The following is a 12002-nucleotide window of genomic DNA, read 5'->3' as shown; positions in this document are numbered from 1 at the left end:
GTTTTGTTTGAGCCGGAGTCTCGCTCTGTCACCCAGGCTGGAGTGCAGTGGCGCCATCTCAGCTCACTGCAAGCTCCACCTCCCGGGTTCACGCCATTCTCCTGCCTCAGCCTCCTGAGTAGCTGGGACTACAGGTGCCTGCCACCACGCCCAGCTAATTTTTTGTATTTTTAGTAGAGACGGTATTTCACCGCGTTAGCCAATATGGTCTTTTATCTCCTGACCTCGTGATCCACCTGCTTTGGCCTCCCAAAGTGCTGGGATTACAGGCGTGAGCCAACATACCTGGCCGAGATTTCCTGTTTTACAGGCACGTGTGCGTGTGTGCATATCTACAGTGTATATATACATTTTTGCACACATAAATGCAATCACATTCTAAACAAAGTGTTGTTTTCACCTAACAGTGGTCTCTGGAGATAGTTCCATGTCAGCACTTGTAGATCTAATTGTTTTATTGAGATACAGTTCACATGTAAAATTTATCCTTTTAAAGTACACAATGAAGTAGTTTTTGGTATATGCACAAAGTTGTACGGCCTCACCATTATCTAATTCCAGAATATTTTCCTCACGCCAAAAAGAAAATTCATATCCATTAGCAATCATTCCCCATTCCCCACTCCCTCCAGCCCCCAGTGACCACTAATCTACTTTCTGTCCATGGATTTGCCTATTCTGGACATTTTGTATCAACAGAGTCCCACACTATCTGGGATTTCCTGTCTGGTTTCTTTCACTCAGCATCATGTTTTAAGGTTCATCCACATTGTTGCATGGATCAGAACTTCATTCCTCTTTTTTTTTTTGAGAAGGGGTCTGGCTCTGTTGCCCAGGCTGGAGTGCAGTGGCATGATCTCGGCTCACTACAAGCTCCGCCTCCTGGGTTCACGCCATTCTCCTGCCTCAGTCCCCAGCAGCTGGGACTACAGGTGCCTGCCACCACACCCAGCTCATTTTTTGTGTTTTTAGTAGAGACTGGGGTTTCACCGTGGACTTGATCTTCTGACCTTGTGATCCGCCCGCCTTGGCCTCCCAAAGTGCTGGGATTACAAGCATGAGCCATTGGCCCACCCACTTCATTCCTCTTTTTTGCCAAATAATGTTCCATTGTTAATTGAACATATTTTCATTTCTCTTGAGTGTGTACCTAGGAGTGGGCTTGTTGGGTCTTACAGTAACTCTGTGTTTAGCCTTTTGAGGCATTTTATTTTTAATGCTTGATTATTCTCCATAATATGTAGTAAAATATACCCGAAGTTATTTAACCACTCCTCTATTGATGGAAGTTTACGTTTTCTTTCCTCTTTTTTTCTTTGAATATATAGAGGTGGGGGTCTTGCCGTGTTGCCTTGCAACTCCTGAGCTCAAACAATCCTCCTGCCTTGGCCTCCCAAAGTACTGGGATTACAGGTGTGAGCCACCGCGCCTGGCCAGTGTTCTTTCCTTATTCACCTTCTTGAAATTCTTTCTCTTGTCCCCTTCCTCCTTTCCTGTGGCCCTGGCACATAACCGGCTAAGGATTAATTTTCTTTTCTGAGTCGGGTTCTGACTTTTTGCCAAGTGGAACAATAATGAATCAGCCAGGATTGTATAATGAGATCCTGAAAGATACAGTTAATGAAGAACATTATGCTAGAACCTTAATCATCTCTAACAGGGAGATTATGATTTTAGTCATCTGGAATATAAACTATAAATGTACAGTTTTGTGACCATTTAACAGTGGCCTCTGGAGAGTGTTTCATATAAGCACATAGTGATCTATCTAATTTTTTTGTTGAGATACAATTCACTTGTAAAATTTGTCCTTTTGAAAATATACAATCAAGTAGATTCTGGTATATTCATAAAATTGTACAGCCATCACCATTATCTAATTTCAGAACAATTAGGCTGCAATTTAAAAAGAGTTCATAATATCTTTTTGGAGATGGAGTTTTGCTCTGTTGCCCAGGCTGGAGTGCAATGGTGTGATCTCAGCTCACTGCAACCTCCGCCTCCCAGGTTCAAGCGATTCTTGTGTCTCAGCCTCCCAAGTAGCTGGGATTACAAGCATGCACAACCATGCCTGGCTAATTTTTGTGTTTTTAGTAGAGACAGGGTTTTGCCATGTTGGCCAGGCTGGTTTCGTACGCCTGACCTCAAGTGATTCACCTGCTTCAGCCTCTCAAAGTGCTGGGATTATAGGCGTGAGCCACTGCACCCGGCCTAGACTGCAAATTAAACAGAGTTTGTAATATCCTTAACATGAATATCCCAAACGTGGACTTGTTTTCACAGGTTCCCTACTTCAGCAAAGCGTGGCAGCGTGTGATACAGATACCACTGCTTTCAGGTATTTCGCTCTCCTCTGAAACATTCACTACAGCATTTTATAGTTGAGTGTGCGTATATCATGGTTGGTTTTTTTTTTAATCTTCAGCTTCTTGCCCTTTAAGTCCTGATCAGTTGTCAGATTGTTCTGAGAGTCTCATCGCTGTCCTCGAGTAAGTAAAATATTTGTTCTACCAAAAAAAAAAAAAGTTTGTTGCTTATAAGATTCCTTTCTAATAGATATCTCTTATGAGTAATTCCTTTTTGTTAGGAAGTTAAGCATAACACTTGTTTTTGTTTTCTTTTGTTTTTTTGAGACAGAGTCTTGCTCTGTCGCCCAGGCTGTAGTGCAATGGCGCAGTCGGCTCGCTGCAACCTCCACCTCCCAGATTCAAGCGATTCTCCTGCCTCAGCCTCCTGAGTAGCTGAGATTACAGGCACATGCCACCACGCCTGGCTGATTTTTGTATTTTTAGTAGAGACGGGATTTCCAAGTGTTGGGATTACAGGCATGAGCTGTCCCGTGAGTAGCTGGGATTACAGGCACACACCACGCACCACCACACCCGGCTAATTTTTGTAGTTTTAGTAGAGACGGCCTCCGAAATTGCTGGGATTACAGGTGTAAGCCACCGCACCCGGCAACACTTGTTTTTATACCAAAATATCTCGATTATTTTTACAATGTCTACGTCCCATGTGTTGTGCGACTAGTAAACTGAGCATTCTCTAAATTGAGTGCCTACTGTTTATATGAGCATAGAGTACTTTTGGTGACTACCCTAAATCATACAGCGTTGTCGCATAGATTTTGAGTCTTCTGGCTGGGTGCGGCGGCTCACACCTGTAACCCCAGCACTTTGGGAGTCTGAGGCGAGTGGATCACTTGAGGTCAGGAGTTTGAGATCAGCCTGACTAACATGGTGAAACCCCATCTCTACTAAAAATACAAAAATGAGCTGGGCATGGTGGCGCATGCCTGTAATCCCAGCTACTCAGGAAGCTGAGGAGGAGGAATCACTTGAACCCGGGAGGTGTTGGTCGCAGTGAACTAAGATCACATCCAGCCTGGGTGACAGAGCTAGACTGTTTCTCAAAAAAAGAAAAAAAAAAAGTTTTTGAGTCTTCTGAGAATTTACAGGCCTATCTTTAGGCATCTGTAGGCTTTCAGACATAATCATGGTATAGCAAACAGTAGTCCATGTTCCCGTGGGTAGATTCTTTTATTCCGTGTAGAATGCCGTCAAAGACTCATGTTACTCATTCCTAAGCATATGTCATGCACCAGCACTTTAGTGTTTAAAATTATTGAAAGCCTGGACAGGTAGATGACTATGGAAAGCTAGAAAGGCCAATATAATCTAGTGAATCTGACAGATTATGAACTAATTAATGTGCTCTCTTGAAGATGTCCAGTCTCAGATGATCTTGACCTGATTGGAGTCGCCAGGCAATATATCCAGTTAGAACTTCCGGCTTTTGCATTAGCTTGTCTGATGCTCATGCCCCACTCAGAGAAAAGACACCAGCAAATTCAGGTATGGTGCACATGATTCCTCTGGGCTGCCAAGGAAATAGAAGGTCTCATCTTGCATGTCCCTTGCAAAAGGTCGCATTTTCGTTTCAGCAAACCTGTAAAGCATGCATACATCAGATATGTGTGAAGCTTGTATGGGGACTTAGTGGGAGGTAAGACTCAAAGATAGATTAAAGTCCAGCTGAGAGATGTCTTTGGGCCTTATTGTCTATCAGTGGAGAAACAAGTGATAATTTTAGAACAGCAAACTGAAATGATGAAGGAAGTATTTTAGAAAGAATAACCCATTAACCCATGTAGACTTGGTCAGAGGAGAGGACAAGAAGGGAAACTCTTGGGAAGTTGTTGCATTTGAGTAGAATTTTACCCCACTTGATCTCTTCATATCAGCCTTGTGCATAGGCAGGGAAGGCTTGAGGGTTAAGTACCCATGGTAGGGTCTGGTAATGAACTTGAACAAGATGAGAAGGCTACAAGGAAGGCAGCTGACTTAGCAATTGAATGTGGGAGATAAAAGAAGGGGAGAGTCAGATTTTATGTGTGGGTGCCCATCAGAGGGAGCCACGAGCATTTTGGGGACAGAACTTTTAAAAATAACTCTCATTTCCTTTATAATAGAGAACAAGTAGAACAAAGCATTTTGTAATGTTTTACAGTTACCTGTTATCTTCCCTGTAGGTAGACATACCAGTAGATAGAGATCTACATAAATGAACATTCATGCATTCAGGTTTTTTTTTTTTTTTTTTTTTTAAGAGAGTCTCTGTCACCCAGGCTGGAGTGCAGTGGCGCAATCTCAGCTCACTGCAACCTGCCTCCCGGATTCAAGTGACTTCCAAGTAGTTGACATTACGGGCTCCCGCCACCACTCCCGGCTAACTTTTATATTTTTAGTAGAGACAAGGTTTTGCCATGTTGGCCAGGCAGGTCTCGAACTCCTGACCTGAGGCAATCCAGTGGCCTTGGCCTCCCAAAGTGTTGGGATTATAGGCATGAGCCACTGCGTCCAGCTGAATGTGCATATTTTTTATTTGTCATTTGGTCTATTAATTACATTTTTTAAAGCCACCTGTTCTTGTCTTTGATTTTTTCCCCTTTCCATCATTCGTACACTGATTCCTTGATGCCGTTCTGTGTTTCAGTATTTAAATATATTTATTTTGGCACTTAGAATGACAAAATACCTGATCAACAGCTCTTGCTGTTGGAATAAGTAATAACACTTTTCTATTAATTCTGCTTTGATTTTTCTCTAGAATTTTCTGGGTTCGTGTGACCCTCAGGTTATTTTAAAGCAATTGGAAGAGCATATGAACACAGGCCAGCTAGCAGGATTTTCACATCAAGTAAGAGGCGATTTCATTTCATTTTCCCAAACCAAGATTAAGCTGAAAACTGCTATGTCTGGCTGTTTACGTATAGAATTATTTTGCTTCTATTAAAACCTCAGTAAATTTTTTAAAAGGCAGGGACCCTGAGGGTCTTGTTGACTGCTGTGCTTCATGGAAAATTTGTAGCCTTAAGTGCTTTTAATTGAAAACAGATCTTCTTCCTCATAAAAAGTCTCAAAGCGCAAAACAACAATCACTTTATTTATTGACTGATGCTGACAGGCCTCCTTTCCCTTTTTACCCCCTCAAAAAGGAGGCGCAGTCATAATGCAGTGCTAATTGGACTTCTGATTGTAACAGTGTTTTGATATTGAATAAAGGCTTGATACCTGTCATTCTATAGATTAGAAGTCTGATTCTAATAGATGAGAAGTCTGATCTTAATGATACGTGTCATTCTATAGATTAGAAGTCTGATTCTGAATAGTATCATCAGTAAGAAGGAGTTTGGGATTTTGGCAAAGACCAAATACTTTCAAATGTTGAAGATGCATGTGATGAATACCAACAATATCACTGAACTAGTAAACTATTTGGCAAATGACTTAAGGTAAGTTTATTTTCAAAAAGCAACTTACTGTGGAATTTCCTTAAAATCTATCTTTGTAAGCTGGGCGTGGACATAGAGAAACCGTGTCTCTACTAAAAATACAAAATTAGCTGGGCATGGTGGCGCATGCCTGTAATCCCAGCCACTTGGGAGGCTAAAGCAGGAGAATCACTTGAACCCTGGAGGCAGAGGTTGCAGTGAGCCGAGATCACGCCATTGCACTCTAGCTTGGGCAAGAAGAGTGAAACTCCGCTTCAAAAAAAAAAATCTATCTTTATGTTGGAGGAAAATGTCAACTGTAGAGCTATTTGGTTGTAATTAAAAGCTCAAAATATTACATCTCTCATTACTGCACATATCCAAAAGTTAATCATTTAATAACCCAATTTCTTGGAACGTGACCTTAGAATCTGACAATTAAACAGGTCATCTGAATCCCCAAATCGAATGTCTCATAGCCCTGTTCTAAATCCTGCATTACAATTTTATGTCTTAGATACTTGCTCAGAACATTAATGACTTTATGTAACATCATTTTTGTTAAACTTGGTTATCTAATTTTCTAGCACCCACAAGTTTAGAAACAATAATCTTCTTGGGATAGAGCTGGGGGTGGATATGGAAACTGAATGGGAGAAGGAAGAAATGGGCTGACGCTAAAGAAAGGGAAGTTCAAGACTGCAGTACACACCATATCCATCCCTGCATGTGGTCTAGCTGTGCTGGTGCTTGAGAGGTCGGTCTTTCTTGTTTCCACTCCATGGATTTCCATCTGCTTGTTTATCTCTTGTGATCCAGCCATAATTAGATATTGTCATTTTTGAGCAAGTATTTTTTGAGTTATAATTGATACATAGAATAAGCTGGACATATTTGAAGTCTGCAGTTTAGTAAATTTTGACATGTGTATACCTATGAAGCCATCACCACAATCAAGAGAGTGAACATACTATCTCCGAAAGTTTCCTCATGCCCTCTGTGAAGCTGATTACATGAGTTAGGTCATTCTTGTGACACCCAAATACATCAGAGCGGCCCGGGGAAAAGCACTCAGAGTACAAAACATGGCTCCAAAAACGTAATTCTGGCCGGGCGCAGTGGCTTAAGCCTGTAATCCCAGCACTTTGGGAGGCCGAGGCGGGTGGATCACCTGAGGTTAGAAGTTCAAGACTAGCCTGGCCAACATGATGAAACTTGTCTCTACTAAAAATACAAAAAGTTAGCCGAGTGTGGTGGCGCATGCCTGTAATCCCAGTTGCTCAGGAGGCTGAGGCAGGAGAATCACTTGAACCCAGGAGGTGGAGGTTGCAGTGGGCAGAGATTGCACCATTGTACTCCAGCCTGTGCAACAAAGTGAAACTCCGTCTCACACACACAGAAAAAGAACAATATGTAACATGTCTCTTTTTCATACAATCTCTAACCTTCTCTTTGTTTCTTTGGACAATCCAGAGACTACCCAGTCTATGTATATGCCCCAAATTGGAATTCTTTTTTCCCAAATAAAACATTAAATTTAGAGATTGGTCTTTACTTTTCATTTTGACTTCAATGCCTCTTTTTCTTTTTCTTTTCTTTTTCTTTTTGTCAGTCAGACTGGAGTGCAGTGGCACAAACATGGCTCACTGCTGCCTCAACCTCCTGGGTTCAAGCGATCCTCCCACCTCAGCCTCCAGAGTAGCTGGGACTACAAGTGTGCGACACCGTACCTGGCTAATTTTATATTTTTTTGTAGAGACAGGGCTTTGCCATGTCTCTACAATGTTGCCCAGGCTGGTCTCCAACTCCTGGACCCAAGCCATCTGCACATCTTGGCTTCCCTGAGTGCCGGGATTATAGGTACAAGGCACTGTGCCTGGCCTAACACTTCTTTTTCTTTTTGATTTTGCAGTTTAGATGAAGCTTCAGTCTTGATAACTGAATATTCAAAGCACTGCGGGAAACCTGTGCCTTCAGAAGCCGCTCCCTGTGAAATTCTGAAGGTAAAGCTGATGGAGAGTTCTTAGGTTCTAACTTGACATTGTTTATATTCCTAGGACCTTAAAATTGACCAACCTTTTCTAGTGTTCTGGAGATAAATGTATTTTTATGTGTAACTGTAATTTTTATATTTTACTTTGTGTGCTCTAAACTAGAAATCAAGAGGCCACAGTTCTAATCTCAGCCCTGCCACTGGGCAGCAAAGCCTAGTGTGGGCTTAGTCTTCAGATCTGGACCCCATGGTCTCTCAGGTGCTTTCCAGCATTACCATTCTTCATAAGGTGGTGTTTTTAATATTGAAGCAGGTGAAAAACTGAATTCTAAAGGTGTTGATTACTGTCATGCTTGGGTATTAATTGCTTTTTAAATGAATTAGTATTCTTTAATTATCTAAAACGTATGTTCACTGCAGAAAAAAAAGAAGTATGACTAGGCACGGTGGCTCACACATGTAATCCCAGCACTTTGGGAGGCTGAGGCGGTCAGATTACCTGAGGCCCAGGAGTTCAACACCAGCCTGGCCAACATGGTGAAACCCCGTCTCTACTAAAAATACAAAAATTAGTGAGGCATGGTAGCACATGCCGGTAATCCCAGCTACTCGGGAGACTGAGGCAGGAGAATTGCTTGAGTCCGGGAGACGGTGGTTACAGTGAGCCGAGGTCGTGCCACTGCACCCCAGCCTAGCCGACAAGAGCAAAACTCATCTCAAGAAAAAAAAGAAAAAAGAAAAGAAAAAGGAGAAATATGAAGGAGCCAAAAAAAAAAAAAAACAAACTAAACTGATCTCCAAAATCTCACTACCCAGACAGGATCACTGTTAACATTTTGCTGTACATTCTTCCAAATTTTTTGTATGTAAAATGTACACATAATTTATTTTTACTCCTATTTTGAACTTAAGTATCAGGTAAAATTTTTACTTTGATCATATTTTGGCAGCTTTATTTTTTATTTGCTATTTTTCAGATTGGAATATTTTGGTAGCTTTAGTAAACCTAGGTATAGAGGCTTTTTTCTTCCTTTGGTCCAGATCAGGCGTATTAGAATAAGCCCGCATTTTGTTACCTCCGATTAATAACTTAAAGGGTTTACCTCCAGTTGGTTGTGCTCAATGGCATAAGATTACTTTTTTTTCCAGAAAGGGAGAGTATTGATTCGAGAGACGAATTTGTGGTCTTTAAAATCTCTTTCTCTCATCTAAAATGCCAAATAGTTTTATGTATAGATTTGTATCATTTCACTTAAGTCTTAAGTTCTGTAGTTTATTTGACCATTTTCAATTTGAAAAACTAAGTGACTTATAAAAATCACTTCTGTGTTTCTTCCCATTTAGATGTTTCTTAGTGGGTTACAGTAAATCATTGAACCTTTTCTTCAAGAAGGACAAGAATTTTGGAATCTGCTATTAATGGACCATATTTATTACAGTTTTTAAATTGTAGAATCTCTGTATTATAGCTATTTGTCTTAACATTACCCCACATGTAATAAATAAAACACTTAATATGAGCATAATTGCTCCATAAAGAACTCATGTCCTGAATTAATAAGTCTTTTCATTGCCAGTTACTTGTGCAATTTATAGAGACTATCAACTTTTTGCACCATATATGAAGGAAACAAAGTGCAAAAATAGCTCTCTCCCTCAAGAAAATTGAGTGCTTGTAGCATATATCTTCCATATAAAAAAGTAATATCAGTCTTTTTAGTGTTATTCTAAGAAAACATTGGTATAATTTTAGTGGCAGAGTGTATCAGTCAGTAGCCAGTCAGAAAAATAACAGCCACTCTAGATAGGCCAAGCAGAGAAGAATTTCATGCCTGGGATTGGCTGTAAAGTTCTTCAAAAGACTGAAAGAACAGAAGGGAGGTAGAAGGGGGAGCCAGACAAAGGGAAGGAGGACTTCGCAGCCACAGATGAGGAGCTGCTTCTGCCCCTGGCTTGGAGTCCCGAGCCCACATTTGCCACTGAGCTGTCGGAGCTGCTGCGGCCACTGCAGTGCTCAGAAGCCCAGGAGTGTCTTCACCAGTGCTGCTGACAACTTGCACTGCCGCTGCCCAAGCTGCCAAGCCCACCACCAAAAGAAGAAACATTGCTACACTTTCTTCAAGCTTCTAATTCTTATACCAGTGCCAAGAAATAGCAAAACCAAACTGGAAGCCACCTGGCTAGAAGTCTGGGAGGAGTGGTCTGCAGCTGTAAACGCCCAGCACTGCAGCCAGTGGCCTAGAAAGGCATGAGGAGCAAAAAGCCAGCGCACAGAAGTGTTAATTACACCTGCTATTTTGCCTTTGTAGTCTTTTGCCATACTTGTGAATAAATTAAGTGAATTTGTTATTACTGGAATTAGTTTGCCTTTATTTTGCCAGTTGAAAAAAAATATTTCTAAAAAACTCAGTGAAACATGATTAAACACAGGTTTCGAAGTAAAATAAGTCTGGATTTGAGTTCTGGTTCTGTCACTTACTAGCTGTGTGGGCATGAACAAGTTATTTAATTTCCCACAGAGAGAAACAGGATGGTCTTGCTCTGTCACCCAGGCTGGAGTGTAGTGTTATGACCATAGCTCACTGCAACCCTGAATCCCTGTGCTTAAGGGATCCTCCCGTTTCAGCCTCCTGAGTATCTGGGGCTATAGGCACACACCACCATGCCTTCCTGATTTTTGATTTTTTTTGTAGAGACAAGGTCTTTTTTTCTTGCCCAGGCTGGTCTTGAACTCTAGGCCTCAAGTAATCCTCCCACCTTGGCCTCCCTAAGTGCTGGTATAACAGGCATGAACCACCTAGCCTGGTCCAATTTCTCACCATCTTAATTTCCTCAAACTGAGGGCAGTAAAAGTACCTTCTAGTGGCAGGAGGTTTGAATCAGTTCGTATAAAGCATCTAGACCAGGTATTGTGGCTCACACCTATAATCCCAGCACTTTGGGAGGCCATGGTGGGCAGATCATGAGGTCTGGAGATCGAGACCATCCTGGCTAACATGGTGAAACCCCATCTCTCCTAAAAATACAAAAAATTAGCCAGGCATGGTGGCTCATGCCTGTAATCCCAGCTTCTCAAGGGGCTGAGGTGGAAGAATCACTTGAACCCAGGAGGCAGAGGTTGCAGTGAGCAGAGATCATGACACTGCACTCTAGCCTAAGTGACAGGGCAAGACTCTATCTTAAAAAAAAAAATGCATCTAGCAATCTAGCACAGTACCCCTGAGTGCCAAAAATGCTAGTTATTTTGATTATATAGGCTTCTATTTAGCTAATTGCAAGTTTTAAAATTGCAGTTTCAATAATAAAATTATTTTGTACTTTGAAGGTGTTATAACAAATGTTTCTCAACAATAAAATGTTTAAAAATGCAAATAATTTGCAATATTTTAATGACATTTGACCTATATTTAAAGCATAGTCCAATAACTATTTACATAGGTCTTAGACAGACTTCTCCTAAAGATCATATCATAACAAATAAGAATGGCTGGGCTGGCCGGGCATGGTGGCTCACTCCTGTAATCCCAACACTTTGGGATTACCTGAGGTCAGGAGTTCAAGACCAGTCTGGCCAACATGGTGAAACCCCGTCTCTACTAAAAATACAAAAAGTAGCCAGGTGTGGTGGCGGGCACCTGTAATCCCAGCCACTTGGGAGGCTGAGGCAGGAGAATCGAACCCAGGAGGTGGATGCTTCAGCGAGCCGAGATCAAGCCATTGCACTCTATCCTAGGCAACAGAGTGAGACTCCATCTCCAAAAAAAAAAAATAGCTGGGCTGGGCATGGTGGCTCATACCTGTAATCCCAGCACTTAGGGAGGACTAAGCTAGTGGACTGTTTAAGCCCAGGAGTTTGAGAGCAGACTGGGCAACATAGTGAAACCTTGTCTCTACTAAAAACTAAAAAAAAAAAAAGAAATTGACCAGGCATGGTGATGTGCACCTGAAGTCACAGCTACTTGGGAGGCTGAAGTGGGAGGATCGCTTGAGGCCAGGAGGCAGAGATTTCAGTGAGCCAAGATTGTTCCACTGCACTCCAGCCTGAGTGACAGTGAAACCCTATCTCGAAAGAAAAATAATAATAATGCAAATAAATACACCATAGAAAAAAATACAAAGGACTTTTTTTCTCCCCACTAGAAATACAGTCTTGCTGTGTCACCTAGGCTGGAGTGCAGTGAAGCAATCAGCTCACTGCAGCCTCAAACTCCTAAGCTCAAGCAATCCTGTTGTCTC

General features: G+C 41.7%; 1 protein-coding gene across 1 annotated transcript in view; it reads left to right on the top strand.

Moving 5' to 3' along the window:
* KNTC1 (kinetochore associated 1) overlaps positions 1-10112 on the top strand; it is a 106232-nt gene extending 96120 nt beyond the window's left edge. Inside the window, exons 58-64 of the mRNA XM_033220274.1 lie at positions 2284-2338; positions 2426-2489; positions 3725-3854; positions 5110-5199; positions 5649-5794; positions 7686-7776; positions 9111-10112. Of these exons, the coding sequence (XP_033076165.1) occupies positions 2284-2338; positions 2426-2489; positions 3725-3854; positions 5110-5199; positions 5649-5794; positions 7686-7776; positions 9111-9134 (600 nt within the window). The 3' untranslated portion in view covers positions 9135-10112. The remainder of the gene's footprint in view (positions 1-2283; positions 2339-2425; positions 2490-3724; positions 3855-5109; positions 5200-5648; positions 5795-7685; positions 7777-9110) is intronic.
* Positions 10113-12002: the final 1890 nt, after the last annotated feature.

Source organism: Trachypithecus francoisi, unplaced genomic scaffold (assembly GCF_009764315.1).
Source record: "Trachypithecus francoisi isolate TF-2019V2 unplaced genomic scaffold, Tfra_2.0 Lachesis_group11, whole genome shotgun sequence".
Taxonomy (NCBI): Eukaryota; Metazoa; Chordata; class Mammalia; order Primates; family Cercopithecidae; genus Trachypithecus; species Trachypithecus francoisi.
Note: the sequence above shows the minus strand (reverse complement) of the source record. Positions and strands in the feature narration are given on the sequence as shown.